At 21.7% G+C, this 22,181-nt stretch overlaps 1 protein-coding gene across 5 annotated transcripts in view; it reads left to right on the top strand.

The window, feature by feature from the left end:
- LOC122511029 (leupaxin) overlaps nucleotides 1–22,181 on the top strand; it is a 53,163-nt gene that overhangs the window by 9,004 nt on the left and 21,978 nt on the right. Inside the window, exon 2 of one of the 5 annotated variants that reach the window (XM_043626045.1) lies at nucleotides 4,440–4,661. The exons of 3 other annotated variants lie outside the window; for them this stretch is intronic. Coding sequence is in view for 1 of the 2 variants with exons in the window: in XM_043626027.1 (XP_043481962.1) it covers nucleotides 17,894–17,980 (87 nt within the window). In the remaining variant the exon portion in view is untranslated. Of the gene's footprint in view, nucleotides 1–4,439; nucleotides 4,662–17,878; nucleotides 17,981–22,181 lie in introns of those variants that run through there. One more of the 5 variants, XM_043626027.1, reaches the window with a different exon arrangement.

Genomic DNA, 22,181 nt, shown 5'->3' with positions numbered 1-22,181 from the left:
TATTGATATCTTTGTATTTTGTAATAGTTTTTTACAAGTTGTTTAATTTCATTAAGGTTTGAATTTTAAATTTTTTGAAAATTTTAATTCCCATGGAATAATAATAATAATGATTAGATTATTTATTAAAAAAAGAAATTATTATTATAATTTATTATTGTTATAATTGTTTCGTGAAAAATTCTGGGAAAATTCAAATTATTGCTGTTTTCGAATAATTTTACAATAAATTAAGGAAATTCGTAAATAAATGTAGTAAAACATATTTTTGAGTATCAAATAATCATTTTCAGAGTGAATCAGAATACTCTTTAGGATCAGGGAAAAAGTGAAAATTTTGCCAGGCAATCAGGGAAAAAGAAAATTAATTTTTTATGGCAACCCTGTTATGGGACAAATTCGAGAGTAATTTATAATGAAATTTCGCAAATAAAAGACATTTTCTAGATAATATTGAATATTTGAAGAAAAAAATGGAAGGAAAGAAGAAATTGAGAGATCGAAATGAATAAAATGCACGTTATGCTTTTTAAGATAAAAATCTACATTCTCTTTTTATTTTCGGAAAAATTGACACTGTATATTGAAATTATTATATTCGACGGAGATAAAAATATGAGAATACTGGTTGAGCCAATTAAGAAACTTCAATACCGTGAATGGATGTCCTATGACATCATGTGGAATTGCCTGTCTTCTTTGTGTGTGTGTGTGTGTGTGCGCGCAATCAAACACTGATGCATATTAATTGCTCGGAAGTCTTATGATATCCAATTCTTTTATAAAATGTAGGTTGCTCGGATAATCTCCAGTCCCACGCTATTAACGTGTTTTATATCGTTTATCGCTAGTTATTCAGTCGATTTTTCATCGATATCTTCGCACAATATGAGCTCATAAAGTTTGGAATTTTTTTTTCTTTTTAGAGAAAAAAAGAGGGAAAAAGTACCAGTATCAATTTCGTGACTATCGACACTATTTTTCATCAGATTATGTATTAATTATCTTGTAAGTGTTTAACAAATTTTTAAAAAACTATAAGCTACCAGATAATTTTAGTTTGAATTGCAGATTTTAGTTTCGTTTATTTTCACAGGCCTCGGAGCAAAAAAAAATCGTTTTAGTCTATTTCAAGTCGTTAATTTTTAATTAATTAATTTTCGATTAATTTTAAAAGTCGAAAAGTAGTTTATTTTATTAACTTGTCAAAAAAAAATTCTAACTTTCTATTTCCTTGACTCTTCACTTATTTTCTACAATTTTTAATTCAACTTATTCAGAAGTTTAATAATTTTATTTTAAAATAAATATTTATTTTTATCAAATACCTAACAATTTAAATATTCAAATAATTTTAATTCGAAGCCTTCTGAAATCAAATTGTTTATAAACTGCAACAATAGCTTCTCCAAAGATCAATTATTTTCTGGGTTATAATTGAAATTTTGTAAAAATGTTAGAAAATAATTGAAATTTTCAAAATAATTTAAAAAAATTTTAAAAACTAATCAATATTATGAATGTTTGTAGTTATTTTATGTATAGATATTTCAATTTTCGAAAAAAATATTTAATTGAACATTTGAAAAATAATTGAATTTTTTAAAATATTATAATTTGAAAAAATGTTTGAATTACTTTTTTAAAAAATACTTCAATATAAATTTTTGTAGCTATTTTTCATTAATCTTATATTTTAAAGAACTTGAATTTTGAAAGATTTTAATAATTAAAATTCTTCTGAAATTAGTTAAATTTTTTAATATAATATATTTATCTAGTTTTATTATAAATAATGGATTTATAGAAGAATTTTAGTTAAAAACACTTTTAAAAAACTTGCATTTTGGAGAAGTTAGAAATGATTGTAGAAATTCAATTATTTTCAAAAGTAATAAAATTCGTCGCAAAAATTCAATTGTGTTAAAAAATTAGATCAAAAAATTCTCTTCAAAATTTCAATTATCAATTTCAATTATTTTTAATTTTCCATTCAAAATTATTTTATTAATTATAAAATTCATCTCTAAAATTCAATTATTTTCATAAATAATAAAATTCCCATAGGGAATTCAATTATTAAAAACACAATTTTCATAAAAATTTTCGAAAAAGTCAATTTTAAAAAACTTTTATAAAATTCTGATTAAGAATTCAATTATTTAAAAATTTTTTTAAAAGTTCTTTGCAATAATTCAATTATTTTTATGAAATTCTTTTCAATTATTTACATAGGATAATAAAACTTTTTTGCAGAATTTAAATTATTTTTAATAAAATTTTAAATTATTTCCTCAAAAAATGCAATTATTCTTAATGATTTTATTTAAATTGTTCTAAAGAATTCAATTATTTTTGGAGATGTTGATTTAATTTGTTTATTAGAATTTAATATACTTATTCTCAATATCTACAATTTCTTAAAATTTCTCAAAAGAATTCAATTATAAAAAAAAATTTAATAAAAATTGTCACAAGAATTCAAATTATTTTCATTTAAATAATAAATTTTTCACAGGGAAATTAATTATTTTATTTTATTTCAATTTTTTTTAAATTTTGGAAATTTTATTAACATCTTTTTGAACGAATTTAATTTCAAAACAATTTTGATAAAATTCTTTATAAAAATTCAATTTTAAGAAATATCCAATAAATTATTCATTTATATATTTAAATAATTGAATTCACGTAGAACTTTCTATGAGGAATGAATTGATTTAAAATTGAATTTCCATAAAAATATAGAAATCATTTTTCGAGGAATTCATTTAAAATTGTATTAAAAATAGTGGACATTCTTTGATAAGTTTTTTTATTTATTAAAATACATAATTGAATTCTTGTAACGAATCTTATCAAAATTTTTAAAAATAATTGAATTCTTGCGCAGAATTGAAAATTGTGTTTTAAATAATTGAATTTCTGTGAAAATTTTATTATTTTTGAAAATAATTGAATGTTTTTAAAGAATTTTATAAAAATTTCTTTTTAATATAATTGAAATCTTTTGGAAATTATTTTTCGAGGAATTAATTTAAAATTGTATTAAAAATAATTGATATCCTGCGATAAGTTTTTATAAGATTCTTTATAAAAATTCAATTTTAAGAAATATTCAATTATTCAATTAATTATATATTTTTGCATTTATTTAAATAATTGAATTCTCGTAGAATTTTCTAATGAAAATTGATTTAAAAATAAATTTTTGTTAAAATTTTAGACAATAATTGAATATTAAAAACATGGCGGCCTAAATTTTTATAGAAATATAATTGAATTTTGAAAAGGTTTCAAATTAAAATGTTTGAATGTCTGAATTCTTCATATAAATAACAATTATGTATGAATTAATTTTTTTGAAAAAGTTTATTTAAATTTTTGTTTAAAATTATTTAAAGTTTTTATTTTCTAATATATATTTAATTGACGAATTTCCAAATAATCGAAATTTCGTAAAATTGAATTGTAAACAAATTGGTTTGAAAATTATATTAAAGAACTTTTTCAAAAATTATTAAAAACAATTGATTTAAAGAAGAATATTTTAGTTACAAATTTTAAAAAATATTTTTCATCTTTTGATAATAATATTTTTTTAAGTTATTGAGTTTCAAAAGGTTTGAATTTGAAATTTTTGAAAATTTTAATTCCTACGGAAAATTGAACCGCCGGATCGTAGAAGGGCATACAGCCCATTTGAATTACATTGGCTATATGCCCTACGATCCGGCGCGGCGGTTCAATTATTGATGGTTAAATATTTATTTAGAAATTAAGTTATTGATGTTTTCGAATAAGTTTACATTTAAAGAAATTCGTTAATTAATGTAATAGAACATTTTTTTGAGTATCTAATAATTTTTAGAGTGAATCAGAATATTCTTTAGCGTCAGGGAAAATGACAAAATTTTTTCTGGAAATCAGGGAAAAACAAAATTCAATTTTTGTTTCAACCCTGTTACAGCATGAGTTTTAGGAATAATTATAAATTTAGGTTTGAGTTTATTTTTATACAAATACGAGTAAAAATACTAAAACAGGGAAATTTTGAGAGAGATACATAACTTGGAGTACGGAATTGCCAATTGTCAAAATAAAATATTGGCAATATTCAAAATCTCTTACAGATGATCTTAGGTTAAAATATATTTTCATCTTGGGGCTAATTCCACCAACCTCAATTAAAAGTTAATCAATGTTTAAAGCCATTTTAACGATTTTAATGATTGATTGATTGATTGATTGAGGATTTAATCATTGATTAACTTTTAATCGATATTGGTGAAACTAGCCCTTAATTTTAAATCCTGAAATTAATCTCAAACATCAACTGTTTACATTTAACCCCAAATGACCCATAATTCATTTAATTCTATATTTAATCCGTTTAATTTTCTTGAATGATATTGACTAACATTCTAATTAATTTTCAGATTAACAAACTAGGAGTTATCATCATCATTATACTAACACAAGTTGTTATCATCATCGCAATCTCTCGTCACATTTTCTACCGCAAATTGGGTTGCAATTAAAAACGTTTCTCTTGAATTAAAAAAAAGCAAACAAACAAACAAACAATTCGCCACGCCAAAAAGTGAGGAAAATTTGTTTTCGGTGTATACAGCGAGCCAGGTTCTTGAAGCTTTTATTATGTACGTAGATTGTACAGATGTGTATGTTTGAGAAAAGCATATATATATCTGTAGGTATAAAAAGCAGTCCAAGAGCACGTTGGAGATATATTATTATATCTAAGAATGTCAACTAGTGCAAAAGCGTTAGGTGGAGGGCCAACAAGAAACCAGGTTGACGTAACAACCGCGATGATTTTAGCGGGTCGAAGAGCGCAGGGCTACAGGAGGACGGCCCAGTTCTAATCGTCTCGGCCGCTAAGCCTGCAGTTCAGGCATCTCGTCTCTTTACGCGAAAATTTAAAAACAAAGAAAGGAAAAAATATTTTCCCCCCACGTTTATTGACTCATCGTTCGAAAAAAAGGGGAAATTAAACTCGAAGGTCTTGCTACTGTTATTTTGTTTGATTAGAGGAAGTTTACTGTTGTTGTTACATCATCAATCAAGTAAATAGTGACTTTTCTTCAATTCTTAACCAGACCCACGTGGTTTCTTTTGTCAGGTACTTGCTCCAGATTTCTGACAATCGATCCGCCAGTCAATAAATTTCACACAGGACAAAGTCGTTTCTCGCCAACAAAAGTTATTTTTAAATCTTCGTTCATGATTGGTTGTTTTTTCCTCGTAATTTTATTTCTTTTTTTTTGAGAGAGACACTTAGTTCTTTTCGTTAAAATTCTATTCTAGTGACTTTTTTCTTTTCCGCAAAATAAAATTCGAAAACTTTTTTTTTAATATGAGAGAACAAACAACATTTTTTTCTTTTCATTCCTAATTTTTCTTTTCAGTAATTCAGGCTTCGCACTCCCATGTAGAAATTTCCCTACTTGTCCCTACCAAATGTTGGATTCTGATTAGAACCATCCTAGAAAATCTACTCTAGAAAAATCTGTCTAGAACCTCGCTAGATTCTGACTAGAATCTCTAGTCTACAAAAACTAATCGGTTTCCAATCAAATTCTAGTTAAAGAATTATTATTACTAATTTTGTTTTATAAAGAATTATTATTAATTGATATTATTATTTATTATTTTAATAATTTAAATAATTTAATAACTTTATAATTTTTTAATTTAAATTATTATTAGATTATAAAGAATTATTATTAATTGAAATTATTAGATAATTCAGACTAGAAAAACTCACTAGGACCTTATTGATTTCCAACTAGCGACAAACTAGTGTACAAGTAATATACATAAATTGTCTTTCTATAAATAAATATTTTTATGAATTGTCAAAAACATTTTAAAGTATAATTGCACTTACATATATTTTTAAATAATTATTTTTACGGATAATATTACAATATTTAGGTAATAAAAATTAATTATACTCACATAATTAATATTTATTTGTGTCTTATTCTTTTAATTTACTTATTAAATAAAAGATTTTTATTTAATAAAATTGTTTTATTGGAATTTTATGTAAGAATGTTCTACAATATTAAAAATTGGGTTTCAAATATGTTAAAAAATGAAATAATTAAATAGTATGCAAAATTTTTTAAAAAATAATGCTGGTAAAAATTATTTAACTAGAATTTGATTGGAACCCGACTAGTTTTTCTAGACTAGAGATTCTAGTTAGAATCTAGCGAGAGCCCTACTAGAGATAGGGGCAAATGGTGAATTGCTGCACGGGATGTTATTTAAGCGGAGGTGCTTCCAAGCTATCACGGCCGGGAGGTATGTGTATCCGACTGGAGTCCCCAAGGTCCAAGGTTCGATCCCCCATGGGCACGAGATTTTTCAACTCAAGTTTCAGGTTTTTCGTGTACAACATTCATTAATAATGTTAATATGAATGAAGAATTTAATTATAAATAGGTTAAGTTGAAAAATAATAATTTTTAAAAGTCAACTAGAAAATTCTAGTCGGGGCCCTATCAACACACAGCTAGTTTTAATACTAGTTCCCGACTAGATATTCTAGTCTATACCCCATCTGCCGACCGTTATGAAAGTAGTTGGGTTCTAACGATTTTCTCTAATCAGTTCCCCACTACAGATAGGGAATTCTGGCTAGGACCCCATAAAATTCCAATCTCAATTTCTGCATGAGCTCATCTACTAAAATCTATTTATTAGACTGTTTACGATTTGCTACTATTTGGATACTTTTTTAATTGTTACACTAAAAGCTACTTTTTTCCATGTTTGAGAATTTACACTATACTTTAAATTTGTTAACAGTTGAAATAAAAAAAATTATTTTAAAAAATTTTAATAAAATTTTTAAAAAAATGAAAAAAAATTTGGAAAAAATTCTAAAAATTTTAATAAAATTCTTTGCAACGATTTAATTATTTTCACAAATTTATCGTAATTCAATCTATCAGGGTGGCCACGTGTCAGTAAAATCAGGGAAATTTCAGGAAAACAACATTTTTGTCAGTAAAGTCAGGGAAATGCCAGGGAAAAAATTTTCTATTAGGGAAATTGAGAAAATTGAGACTTTTTTCGATTTATTTTAAAAAATTGCGACTTTTTCGACTTTTTTCCAAATATTGCAACAAACTACCACATTTTTTTAGTATAAAATGCAACGTATTTTTATTTTTATACTGCGAAAAATAACTATAAACAAATCTTTCAAAAATTATTCTTGAATCATTTTTTAAGGGCATTTGAACCTTGATGACGTCACACATGCTTTGCACAATCTGTAACGTCATCAAGGTTCAAATGCCCTTAAGATAATTAAATTTTTCAAATAAATCTATAATAAAAATCGTTTTAAATTTAAATAATTGAAATTTTGTAAAATAGAATTGAAAATAATAAATTTTTTTTAAGTATTTTGTTACAATTTTTGAAAATCAAATTTTAAATAGTTTTAATTCAAAATTTTGAAAATAATTTAATTAAAAATTTTAAAGAAAAATCTTTAAATGTAAATGAGCAATTCCACGCCAAGTGATCATAAGAATTTTCGATGATTTTAGCAATATTAAAAATACTTTCAGAATTTCTTCCTTTTTATACATGGAATAAAAGTGTATAAAAGTTTTTTTAAAATTTTCAAAATTTTTTGAGTTACCTCTTACTCAAAATAATATTATATAATATAATATTATATATAATATTATTATAATAATAAAAATTTATTATTTAACCCTTGTTTAAACAGTTTATAATTTTCAATTTTTCAATTAATTGTTTAGAAAAAATTAGAAATTTCTAACCCAAATGAAACTTATGAAAAAATGAAAAAAGTACATAAGAAACAAATATAAATTTCTTACCCTAAGTATAAATAGTTTATGAAAAAATAGCAACAATTAATTGTTTAAACAATGTTTTAATAAATAATTGTTTTTTTATCATCAGTAGATATATTACTTATGAAAAATTGTACAATTGAGAAGAAACTAGTAATTTCTAGGCCTAAGTATACAGTTTATAAAAAATAACAACAATTAATTAATTAAAAAGTGTTTAATTAATTTATTCTTTATCAATCAAACATTATTTTAATAGGTTTTTTAAATAATTTTCTTAATCAATAAAACTAAAAAAAATATATTTTACGATTTTATGATTTTTTTAATACTTACTGTTATTTAAAAAATGTTTAAAAACAAAAATTCAAAAATAAGGCTCAAGAGATCCATAGAGAATTTAATTACGAAGATTTAGAAAAAAAGAAAAAGCGTTTTGTTAAAGAATTGTGACCTATAGTGTGATTTGAAACGAAACTTGCGCGGCCATAAGTGAATACATGCACAAGTCCCGGCACGCCGCGCTGCACACTTTATTTTTTTTCTCGTAAAGTTATTTTTGTCCCATAATTAAATTTACAAGAAGTATTCTTTACTTAATTGACAATATTTACCAAAAAAAAATTTTCAAATCGAAGATATATTTTTTTCAAAATTTGAATTCAAAAAATTTTTTTAAATTTTTTTCGGGCAAAAAAAAATTTTTTATTAAATTTTATTTTTTTTCTTTAAAGTACTTTTTATTATGAGTATTTTCCAAAAAAAATTATCTTAATCGGTTAACAAGAAAAAAAGTTATGTGCATTTTTTGAAAAACCGACCAAAATTTTGAGTAAGAGGTAACTCAAAAAATTTTGAAAATTTAAAAAAAACTTTTATACACTTTTATTCCATGTATAAGAAGGAACAAATTCTGAAAGTATTTTTAATATTGCTAAAATCATCGAAAATTCTTATGATCACTTGGCGTGGAATTGCTCAAATTTAAAAATGAAAATTAATGAAAATTATCTTCTAATTTTTTAAAATCAATTATTTTCAATATTTTTAATTATATATTTCCGAAAATTCAAAAATACATACAAAAAAATAATAACATTACAATTTTTTAGAATTATTTTTAACATTTTGAAACAAAAAATTATGTTCAAAATTTGTAATTAAAATTCCTCAAGATTTTAATTAGTTTTTTTTTAAATTATACCGAAATTCTGTTAAGAAGTTAAATTATTTTTTAAAAATTACATTAAAATATTTTTAAAAACTAATTCTTAGAATTGTTTTATCGTAAATTTTTTAAGATTCAATTACCTTCGAAGAAAGTAAATATAAATTTATAAAAATGTACTTTTTTAGACTTATTAAAATTTCTGTGAAATCATGGTCGCATATTTCAAAAATTTGATTATTTTTATTTATATTTTTCAAAAATTCAATTATTTTTAAAAGATTTTAGAAAATTTTAATTGTTTGGAAATTTTTCATAAATAATTAAAAAACTATTATCTTTCGAAAATAATTTTCAAATATTTTTAAAAAATTAATTGTAAGAATTTCTTTATTATATTTTTTTGAAAATATGATACCTTAATAACTTAAGAAAAAAAACATGGACATCTACAATTATTATAAAAAATTGAGTTTCTGTATTTAAATAGTTGAATTATGGAAGAACTTTCTGAAAATTATTTTAAATAATTGATTTAGAGATGAAGTTTATTTGCAAATTGTAGAAAATAATTGAATTCAGGAAGGGTTTAAATTGTAATTTTTAAAAATTATTAAAATTCATAAATTTTACTCGTTTTTTGTAAACTTTCATATTTTCCCGTAAAAAGAATTTTGTAAGGGAAAATAATTTTAACGTCAGTAAATTGTCAGGAAAATGTCAGGGAAATTGATAAACTGAAATTTGTGACCACCCTGTCAATGATTTTTAATATCTACTATTTTAATAAGAAATTTCCCAAAAAAATTGAATAATTTTAAAAAAATGTTTATAAAATTCTTCGCAAACATTCAATTTTTTTTTAATAAAAAAAATTTTCACAGGAATTCAATTATTTAAAACAGAATTGTCCTAATATTTTTCGAAAAAAATCAATTATTTAAATAGATTTTTATAAAATTCTTCGCAAGAATTCAATTATTTTTATAATTAATAAAATTCTTCTCAGGAATTTAATTATTTTTAAAAAATTTAATAATAATCGTTGCAAGAATTCAATTATTTTTACAAATATTAAAAATCATCGCAGGATTTCAATTATTTTTAACACAATTATTTTAAATAAATTCCGCGAAAAATGCAACTATTCTTAAAAATTTTAATAAAATTTATTTAAAGAATTTAATAATATTTTTAAAATTCTTTATAATAATTGAATTGTTTTCAATATAATTTTAATAAATTTTTTTGAAAAAATTAATAGGGTAAGTGTGTCAATTGTGGCGGGTGCTCCAATTATGGCGACTTTGTAAAAAATAGAATTATTTACTATTTTAGAATAATATAGTTATTTGAAAATGATAGAAAAAGTTCTTTTCGACCTTACTCGATATAATTGTACGAAAAAAAACACATTTGAACTATTATTGGTTTAATTATTTAAGTACAAAAATTGTGCCCCGCCATAATTGGCACATTTTCATTGAATGTGCGTGCTCCAGTTATGGCGCGCAACACAACCTCTAAATACACGTTATTTTCCCCGCCGTAATTGGCGCGCCGAAATTGACTCAACCGCGCCATAATTGACGTTTTTAATCCTAATTCTTATTGCTTTAATTTTGTTTAAATAATTCATTTTTATAAAGTTTTTATAAAAGTTTTATTATCTATATGACACGGGCTTTTAGTTTAATAAGCCATAAATTTACTTCTTTCATTATAATTTTTGAATTTTCTATTTCAAAGACGGCTAAACCAGAACCGCGCCATAATTGGCACACTTACCCTATATTTTCATAAATAATATACAATTTTCAAAGAAATTCAATTGTTTAAAACACAATTTTCATACAATTTTTTGAAAAAAATAATTTCTTTATAAAATTTTTTTTTTAAATCTTGTTAAGAATGCAATTATTTTTAAAACTTTATTATAGTTTGGTGCCAAAAATTCAATTACTTTAAAAAATGTTGATAAAGTTCTTTATGAGAATTCCAATTTAATAAATATTCAATTATTCAATAAATTATTTATTTTTGTATTTAAATAATTGAATTCTCGTAAAAGTTTCTAATAAGAATTGATTTAGAATTGAATAAAATAAAATGATTAAAGTTTTGAATAATTTTATTTTTAAATTTCAAGAAAAAAATGATTGAATTTTGAAAGAATTACTTTTGTAATTTTTAGAAGTAGTTAAATTTCAAAATTGCGTAACATTGAAATCATTGGAAATATTTTAATTCCTGTTGACAAAATAAATATGTAGCTATTTATATATTTTTATTTTAAAAAATTATTCTATTTTTGAATGAAATTAAGAAATTAAAAAAAATTGAGTCAAGTTTAATTTTTCGATAACTACTTTTTTTACTACTTTTTTTACTACTTTTTCTGTCTTTAAACTACTTTTTGCTACTTTTTTAAAATTAATTATCGAGTACGAAGCCTGGTAATTATACAGTATCATATTTTACATATTTCGATAATATTATTAATATATAATAATATAATACTTCAGTATTTTTAATTAAATTATTTATTTTTAATTATTTTTAATTATCTTGTCAATTTTCTTGATAAATGTAAATAAATATCCGGTAAGGAAAATTTTTCTCTTTTGGAATAATCTTTCGTAATCCAGGATTAAAATTAATTTGTTTGGAACATTCGTACGTGAACTTGATTTACTTTCCACTGCTCTCTCGACACTTTCATTCGTCCGTCTCGTTTTCAAAATATATATTCAAAATTCTATTCATATAACTGTTTGCTGTCGTTGCATTTTGAGTAAAAATAAAATTGTATATTTTTCTCAAATAGAACCTAGGTTCTAGTTTACTTTTATAAATTCCATTTTTTTTCTTCAAAAATATCGCGTTATTAGATTCCAGGCTTTGCACTCATCTACTAAAATCTATTTATTAGTTTGTTTACGATTTGCTACCATTTGGATATTTTTTTTACTCTTGTACCACTAAAAGCTACTTTTTATCTTTCTTTTTTTTTCTTTTTCTGAAACTTTACACTACGATAAAGTTGCATTTTTTTTTTCTTTTTAAAAATAAACAATTATTAATATCAAAAAATTCTTCCTTAAAAATTCAATTGTTTTAAAAAACTTATTGTAAAATATTTTTGAAATATTTTTAAAAAACTGATTTCAAGAATTCTTTTGTTGGTAATATTTTAAAAATTTAGAGAAAAAATTTTGAAAATAATTGAATTCTCCAAAATTTTAAAGAAAATTCTAGAAATAAAAATTTGAAAATGAAAGTTAATTAAAATTAGCTTTAAAATAATTATTTGAAAAATATTTTTTAAAATAGTAGGTAATTTTCATTCCAATTTCTTATAAGTCAATATTACATTTTTAATTACATTTTTCTGAAAATTCAAATATCTACGAAAATGTAATATTGCATTAAAAATTTTCTTTAAAATCTGCTTTTTGCACTAATTTTAGAATTATTTTTGAAATTGTAGAGAAAAAAATCATTTAAAAATTTATTAAATTCCAGAAAGTTTCAAGTTTTTATAATGTTAATTGATAAAATTCGATTAAATTATTTACTTAAATACTTATTTTAAAAAATTATTAAAGTTTCGAATAAATTTATTTAAAAATTCTAGAAAATATTTGAATTTTGAAAGAATAATATTTGTAATTTTTGGAAATAATTAAATTTCAAAAGGTTTCACATTGAAATATTATTAAAAATTTTATTTTTCATTTCTGTCGAAAAATAAATAAGTTGGTATTGAAATATTTATCGAACAAAAATTATTGAATTTTTAAATAATTTAATTTAGAAATTCTGAAAAATTTTGTTTTTTGTAAAATTGAACAATTTGGAAATTTTGACAAAATTTAAAGTAAATTTTCCATTTTAAAGAATTTCAATTTCTACCTACTTTCAAAAATAATATAAAAATCATTAGATATAAAAAAAAATGTTTGTAATGCCTACCTTTATTTATAAATATCTTTAATTGTAAAATTACTTATAAACATTATTATTATTTTCCCATAGACATTCAAATTTTCAAATTTCAAACCTTTTGAAATTCAGTGATTAATAAAAATTGCTACTTTTCCAAAATTATTTTTAAGATTTCAATTCAATTTATTATTTTCTAGAATTTTTTACTAAAATACACTATAAAAAATTTATTTGAATCAAATAAAAACCGATTACTTGACTATTATCAATTAAATATTTACTTGAATCAATTTTTTTTTATTTGAGTCAATTAAATGGTATTTTCTTCAAATATACTGAAATTATTGGTTCAAATACCATTTAGTTAATTCAAATAAAAATTATTTGTTTCAAGTAAATATTTAATTGATAACAGTCAAGTAATCGGTTATTTGAATTAAATTAATTTTTCTTTAGTGTACTTTTAAATAAATTATTTTAAATAATTTTTGAGAAAATTCTTTTAGAATTCAATGTTATTCTTACAAAAAAAGAAAGTTCACCTAAAGTAATTTTGAAATATTGTTTACAATTCAATTCTACGAAATTTCAATTCATTAAAAATTTTTTTTAATTTAATATATTTATATATATTCGAAAATTATTCAATAAATTCAAAAAAATTTTAATTAAAACTATTCGCAAATATCAATTTGAAACCCTTTTGAAATTTATTTATGAAAATTTTAAACGCAGCTCTAAAAAAATTGAATGATTTTTGGAATTTTTAAGTAAAATTATTTGCTAAATTAATAATTTATATGCATTAATGTTTTGATTGTTCTTCAAGAATTAGATTATTGAAATTAATCTAAAATTAAAATTAAAATTAAAATTAAAATTAATTAAAATTATAAATTAATTATTAAATTTCATATTCTGTAAAATTCAATTTGTCAAAAGTATAGAAAAAACTTATCGTTTTCTATTAAAATTCGTGGTGATTTAAAAATTTTTGAGGCAAACAAAGAAATTCAAGATGAATGAAATATTTTGAAATTTAATTTTTCGATGGTTATTACTTCTTTTTAGTCTTAAAGCCATTTTTCGCTCCTATTTTTTCTATTTATTACAATACCGAGTGCGAAGCCTGAAATTCTTTCAAATTAATCTGATTTCTCGTCACTTTTCCACAGTGGCTGTTTGATCCGATTCAAGGCCGAATAGTTATGCACGTGGTGTCCGTTAATAATAATAATCATTTGTTGCATTTTGCACACGTGGGTGACGTGAAAACAGAGAGAGAAAAATTACACACTGAAAAAAATGAATAACTATATAATATATAATTATACATAATATTTATCGATTCCGGAAACCTTATAATCTTATTTTATCCCTAGTACATTATGTTTGTTTTTTTCTCTAAAAAATCTCCATAAAAGTAACTTCAACGAATATCATTAATTTCTTATTTTTGTGTTTTTCAAATGTAAATTTAACATCTCACCTCGAATTCTTTTTTACAAAACAAAACGTGTCTGGGAAAAATTATTTCATTCTCATTTAGATTTGGAATAATGCCAACAGCAGATGAGAGAAAATAGAATTTAACTATTATTGGCTTTATTATTATTTGTTATTATTTAATTCTTATTTGTGTTTATTTTTGAAGAGAGAGAGAGAGTTCATTCTAATTGCTAATTATAGAGAGAAAAAGTTACAAAACAATATATAGAAAATTGATCACTTTTTATTTTTAAAGAAAGATAATTTTAATTCGTACACGGAAACAAATATTCACCCGAAACAGCTACAAATTTCACTAGATTAGTCAAATTTTTGATATTTTTTAATTAAGACTTTCGCTATTTTAGTGAAAATTATCGCTGTTCCAGATAAAATTTTTTTTCCGTGTAGTCAGAAAAAAGGAAAATTTTCACCTTTTTTAGGATTTTATAATATTTTCCAATTGTGATGAAGCAAGAAATTTTAGATTATGTTTATAATTTTTGGAGTAAAAATAAAAAAGAGCAATAATTACTATTACAAATTTATTGATTGTCAAGTCTTCGTTACATCGAAAATATTCAATAACAGAGTTGTCAAAGGTCAGGGAATTCAGGGAAAAGTCAGGGATTTTTATTAAAGTACTGGAAAAAATTTAATTTGCAGAATTTATAATTAGTTTTATTTAATTTTTTAATATATATATATATATTTAATTAATTATTAAAAATCAAGAATTTATAGAAGAATTTTATTTAAAAACACTAAAAAAAATTGTATTTTAGAGAAGTTACAAATGTTTGGAGAAATTAAATTATTTTCAAAAATTTTTTTAAATTCTCGTCAAAATTCCAATTATCTTTAATAATAATAAAATTATTCTCCAAAATTCAATTATTTCAAAAATTTTAATAAAATTCTTGGCAAAAAATTATTTTCATAAATTATAAAATTGTTTATAGAGAATTCAATTAATTTCATAAATAATAAAACTCATCGTAGAATTATTTCAATTATTTTTAATCCAATTTAAATCGAGTTGCTCGAAAAATAAAATTATTTTTAAAGTTTGTATTAAAATTCGTCAAAATAATTCAATTATTTAAAAAAGATTTGTTTATGAAAATCCAAATATTTTTTGTACAACTTTAAAGAAATTTCTAAAAAAAAACAAATTTTTTTTAAAAATAAATTCAATGAATTAAAATAATTTTAATAAAATTCGTTGCAAAAATTTAATTATTTTCATTAATAATAAAATTCTTCTCAGGATTTCAATAAATTATTTTTAATACAATTTTTAATGAATTCGTTGAAAAAATTCAATTATTTAAAAATTTGTTTATAAAATTCTTTATGAGAATTCATAAATATAAACATTTATTTATTCAATAATTTTTTATTTTTGTATTTAAATTATTAAATTCTTATAGAATTTTCTAATAAAAATTGTTTTGAAAATGAATTTCAGTTAAAATTTTAGATAATAATTGAATATTAAAAGTATTATAGCACGAATTTTTTAGAAATAATTGTATTTTGAAAAAGTTTATTTGAATTTTTGTTTGACATTGTTTCAAATTTCTAAATACATATTTAGTTGGTGAATGTCTAAAGAATCAAAATTTCGTAAAATTGAATTGTAAACAAATGGATTTGAAAATTCTCTAGAAACTTTTACAAAAATTATTGAAAATAAGTAATAATTGTTCATTTATTTCTTTCGAAGAATTTTAATAAAATTTTTGATATTAATTATGTTTTTCGAAAAACTTACTTTAAATTGTATTAAAAATAATTGAAATCCTGTGAGGAATTTTATTATTTAGGAAAATATTATTGAAGTCTTGCAACGAATTATATTACATTTTTTTTAAATAATTGAATTCCTCAGAAAAATTTTATTATTTATAAAAATAAATTAATTTTTGCATAGAATTTTATTAAATTTTTTTAAATAATTGAGTTGCGAAGAATTTATCAAAATTTTTGAAAATTTATAATTGATTTCTTTCGAAGAATTTTAATAAAGATTTTAAAAATAATGAAATTTTTTAAGAAATTTACTTGAAATCGTATTGAAAATAATTGAAATTCTGCTAAGAATTTTATTAATTCTGAAAATAATTGAATTCTTGCTTAGAATTTTATTAACTTTTTAAAAATAATTGAGTTCCTGTGGAAAATTTTATTATCTGTAAGTTTCTCTCTGATCTGTAAAAATAATTGAATTCTTGCAACGAATTTTATTAACTTTTTAAAAATATTTGAAATCCTGCTAAGAATTTTATTATTTTTGAAAATAATTGAATTCTTGCTTAGAATTTTATTAATTTTTTAAAAATAATTGAATTCCTGTGAAAAATGTTATTATCTGTAAAAATAATTGAATTTCTGCAACGAATTTTATTAATTTTTTAAAAATAATTGAATTCCTGTGGAAAATTTTATTATCTGTAAAAATAATTGAACTTTTGCAACGAATTTAATTAATTTTTTTAAAATAATTGAATTCATGTGAAAAATTTTATTATCTGTAAAAATAATTGAATTCTTGGAACGAATTTTATTAATTTTTTAAAAATAATTGAATTCCTGTGAAAAATTTTATTATCTGTAAAAATAATTGAACTTTTGCAACGAATTTAATTAATTTTTTAAAAATAATTGAATTCCTGTGAAAAATTTTATTATTATTTTATTAAAAATTCTACGAAAAATTTTATTATTCATGATAGTAATTGAATTCTTACTACGAATTTTATTATTTTTTTTTAAATAATTGAAGTGATGTAAAAAAATTGTATTACTTACAAAAATTTTTTGAAAAATTTTATGGAAATTTAAATTATTACAAAACATGAAAATAGCGATCACTCCGAGTCGAAGACTTGGAGTGCTCAATATCTTCATGTTTTATAATAATATTCTTAAAAGTTATTGATCTTTAAAAAATTTAAATTTAAATTTTTTGAAAATCTTAATTCTAATCAAAAAATAATAATTATTTATTTAAAAAAGAAGTTATTGGTGTTTTTGTATAATTTTTCAATTAAGGAAATTTATAAATAAATGTAATAGAACATTTTTTTGAGTATCTAATAATTTTTAGAGACAATCAGAATATTCTTAAGGCTTAGGGAAAAAGTTAAATTTTTGTCTGAAAATCAGGGAAAACCAAAATTAATTTTTTGTGGCAACCCTGAATAAAATCTGATTTTGTTATTTACGGAATTAAAAACGAATTTTTAATTTAGAGAAATGTAAAACAAACATAATTTATAATTCGTTTACTTCATAGATTTCTTGAAAGCGCGTCACAATTAAAATTAACTCTCTCAAGAAACAAAACAAAAAAAAGAGGATTAAATATATTGAGAAATAATATTTTTTCGAAAGAGGATTTTTTCTGGCCTTGAAAATGCAACATAAAGAGAGTTATTCTTCAATGGAAAGTTATTCCGTTCCACCGGCAATTTATATTGAAATTCCTCAAAGACCGCCTCCGGTATGTGATGTTTTTTTAGACACAAAATAATTCCTTGAGATTATTGTTTAGATTTCCTCAATTTGTTCCCTTGTTGTCTAAAACAATTTTGTAGATCTATAGAAATTCCATTTGCATGTCTCAAAAAGTTTCTTTATATATACAATCGATTTATATTCGTTTAAAGAGATTCATCATCATCATCATTACCTTCTGCAAATTGTGTGTTTCTCAAGGAAATCGCAATCGCCTCTGGGATTTTCTGACAATTATAAACCACTTTGTGAATTTATAAATTCATTTGAATACATATTTAATATATGGTTGCGATTCCAGATGAATTTTAAATGTTTTTGTAGCAGCCTCATCGAATTACTTTTGAAACTTGATAATATTACATTTATTCGTATAAAGTTTCAGAAAATCTACTTTTTCAGCCAAAAACAATTGTTTATTTATTATTTACAAGATATAATTGATGAAAATTGTTTAATTGCTTGTATCTTTTAAGCGATTATTAAAGATAAACAAGTTTTGTTTTTTGCATTCAACTCAGAAATTAAACTCTTCAAATAGTCTTCGTTTAGACACAATTCAACAAATTGTTATAAAATTTTTTCAACCGATTCAATTATTTTCAAAAAGTTTTCGAAATTCAATGATTCTTAATATCTATTACTGCTATTTTAATAAAAAATTTCCCAAAAGAAATCAATTACCTATTAGAAAACATTTTTATAATATTGTTTGCAGACATTCAATTATTTTTAATACAATAATTCTAAATGAATTCCTCTAAAAATGCAATTATTCTTGAAAATTTTATTCAAATTCTTCTAAAGAATTCAATAAGTTTTACAGATTTTGATATAATTTGTTTATTAGAATTTAATTATTATTATTCAATAAATTATTTATTTTTTTATTAAAATAATTGAATTTTCGTAAAACTTTCTAATAAGAATTGATTTGAAATTGAATTTTTGGGAAGTTCGAAATGATTGAAGAAATTCAATTATGTTCAGTAATTTAAAAAATTTCAATTATCTTTATTAATACCTAATAAAATTCATTTTCGAAATTCAATTAATTTCAAAAATTTTAATGAAACTCTTGGTAAAATTTCAATTATTTTCAAAAATTTTCCTCAATTCAACAATTTTCAGTATCAACTGATATTAATAAATTTTCCAAAAGAATTCAATATTATTAAACAATTTTTTTATAAAATTCTACGGAAACATTTAATTATGCTCAGAAATAATTAAATTTCACAAAAATTCAATGGGACGCATGATTATTCCCCAAATGTCATTTTTCCGAAATGTCATTTTACCGAACTGCACTTTTGCGAATAGTCATTTTTGCGAAAAGCCATTTTTGCGAAATGTCATTTTTACAAATTGTCATTTTTGCGAAAAGCCATTTTTGCGAATAGTAATTTTTGCGAAAAGTCATTTTTACGAATTTTCATTTTTGCGAATTGTCTTTTTTGCGAATCGCCATTTTTACGAATTGTCACTTTTGCGAATCGACATTTTTACGAATCGACATTTTTACGAATTGTCACTTTTGCGAATCGACATTTTTACGAAATGTCATTTTTGCGAATAGCCATTTTTGCGAAAAGTAATTTTTACGAATTGTCGTTTTTGCGAATTGTCATTTTTGCGAAATTTCATTTTTGAGAAATGTCATTTATGCGAATTGTCACTTTTGCGAATCGCCATTTTTACGAATTGTCACTTTTCCGAAAAGTCATTTTTGCGAATTGACATTTTTGCGAAAAATACAATAGTGAATCTATATATACTACAAGTTTACTATTGTATTTTTCGCAAAAATGACAATTCGCAAAAATTACTTTTCGGAAAAGTGACAATTCGTAAAAATGGCGATTCGCAAAAGTAACAATTCGCATAAATGACATTTCTCAAAAATGAAATTTCGCAAAAATGACAATTCGCAAAAACGACAATTCGTAAAAATTACTTTTCGCAAAAATGGCTATTCGCAAAAATGACATTTCGTAAAAATGTCGATTCGCATAAGTGACAATTCGTAAAAATGGCGATTCGTAAAAATGTCGATTCGCAAAAGTGACAATTCGTAAAAATGGCGATTCGCAAAAATTACAATTCGCAAAAATGAAAATTCGTAAAAATGACTTTTCGCAAAAATTACTATTCGCAAAAATGGCTTTTTGCAAAACTGACTATTCGTAAAAATGACATTTCGCAAAAATGGATTTTCGCAAAAATAACTATTCGCAAAAGTGCAGTTCGGTAAAATGACATTTCGGAAAAATGACATTTGGGGAATAATCATGCGTCCCAAATTCAATTATATACCAATTTTTTCACAATAATTCCATTATTTTCATAAATAATAACATTTTTACATGCGGATTCAATTATTTTCGTTAATAATATAATTCTATTATTAGTAAATTCAATTAATTTCATAAACAATAAAACTCATCGCAGAATTTCAATTATTTTTAATATACAATTTTAAATGAATTCCTCGAAAAATGCAATTATTCTTAAATATTTTATTAAAATAATTCTTCTAAAGAATTCAATTATTTATAAAGATTTTGATGTAATTTGTTTATATTAGAGTTTAATAATTATTCTCAATGCATTTTTAATTAAATTTCTTGAAAGAAGTTAATTATTTTTAAAAATTTTAATAAATTCTTCGTAGGAGTTTAATTATTTTCAAATAAATTTTGATAAATCTTTATAAAAATCCAATTTTAAGAAATACTTATTTATTCAATAAATTATTTATTTTTGTATTTAAATAATTGAATTCTCGTAGAACTTTCTAAGAAGAATTGATTTAAAATTGAGTTTCAATTAAAATCTTAGATATAATAATTGAAAATTATCCAAATTATTATCAAAATCTGTAAAAAGTTATTGAATTATGTTAGAAGAATTTTAATAAAATAATGTTTAAGAATAATTGCATTTTTCGAGTAATTCATTTAAAACTTTATCAAAAATAATTAAAATCCTGCGATAATTTTTATTATTTATGATAATAATTGAATTATTGCGAAGAAAGTTATAAAAATTTTTTTTAAATAATTAAATTCTTTAGGTAATCATTTTTTTCGAGGAATTCAATTTATTAAAAATTGTATTAAAAATAATTGAAATTCTGCGATAAGTTTTATTATTTATGAAAATAATTGCATTCTTGCGTAACGAACTTTATCAAAATTTTTTATAATAATTGAATTCCTAAGATTATATTATTTATAAAAATAATTGAATTCTTGCTAAGAATTGAAAATTGTATTTTAAATGATTGAATTCCTGTGGAAATTTTATTATTTTTGAAAATAATTGAATGATTGCAAAGAATTTTATAAAAAAATTTTTAATAATTGAATTCTTTTGGGAAATTGTTTATTCGAATAATAGATAGTGAAAATAATTGAAATTCGAAAACATTTTGAAAAAAATCGAATCGTTTGAATGAGTTTTATTAAAATATGTTGAATATTGTTTTTAAGAATTTTATTAAAAATATTGAGAATTATTTCTTTATTACAACTATAAGCAAATTTAAAGTATTGCAAATTTATTAAACATTGAAATAAGTAGCTTTTAGTGTCATAAATTTAAAAAAAAAAGTATCCAAATAGTAGCTAATCGTAAAAATGAGTAAACAGAAATCCTGAGTTAAATGCAAAAAACAAAACTTGTTTTTGTTTAATTTTTTAAAACATAGGAAGAATTTAACAATTTTCAGTAATTTGTTGTATCTAGTAAATAAACAATTTTTTTTAGCTCAAAAGGATAATTTTCTAAAACTTTATACGAATAAATCAAATATTACCAAGTTTCAAGTAATTCGGCGAGGTTGCTCCAAAAATATTTAAAATTGAGTTGAAATCGCATGGAAGTTGTTTATAAAAATTTTATAAATTCTTATCGTTACTTTTTTCTTCCTATTTGCTATTTTTATTCTCTTCTTCTTTTCCATTTTCAAACTGACCCGACTCGTTTGAAAACATTTTTGTAATAAGTGCAAAAAAAAAATTGTGTTTAATTTCGAAAATCGTTAATGATTTATACGATTTTTGTTGTTTTATCCTTTTGTTACGTTTTTCTTTTTTCTTGTGCGGTTGACCTTCATTTTTTTTTTTTTTTTTTTTTTTTTGTAAATTAACAAACAGAGACTCTTTTGAACCAATTTAACACTG

The sequence above is a fragment of the Leptopilina heterotoma genome, unplaced genomic scaffold, assembly GCF_015476425.1.
Source record: "Leptopilina heterotoma isolate Lh14 unplaced genomic scaffold, ASM1547642v1 Lhet_121, whole genome shotgun sequence".
NCBI classification, from domain to species: Eukaryota; Metazoa; Arthropoda; class Insecta; order Hymenoptera; family Figitidae; genus Leptopilina; species Leptopilina heterotoma.
The sequence above is the reverse complement of the archived record's forward strand: the minus strand, read 5'-3'. Positions and strand labels throughout refer to the sequence as shown.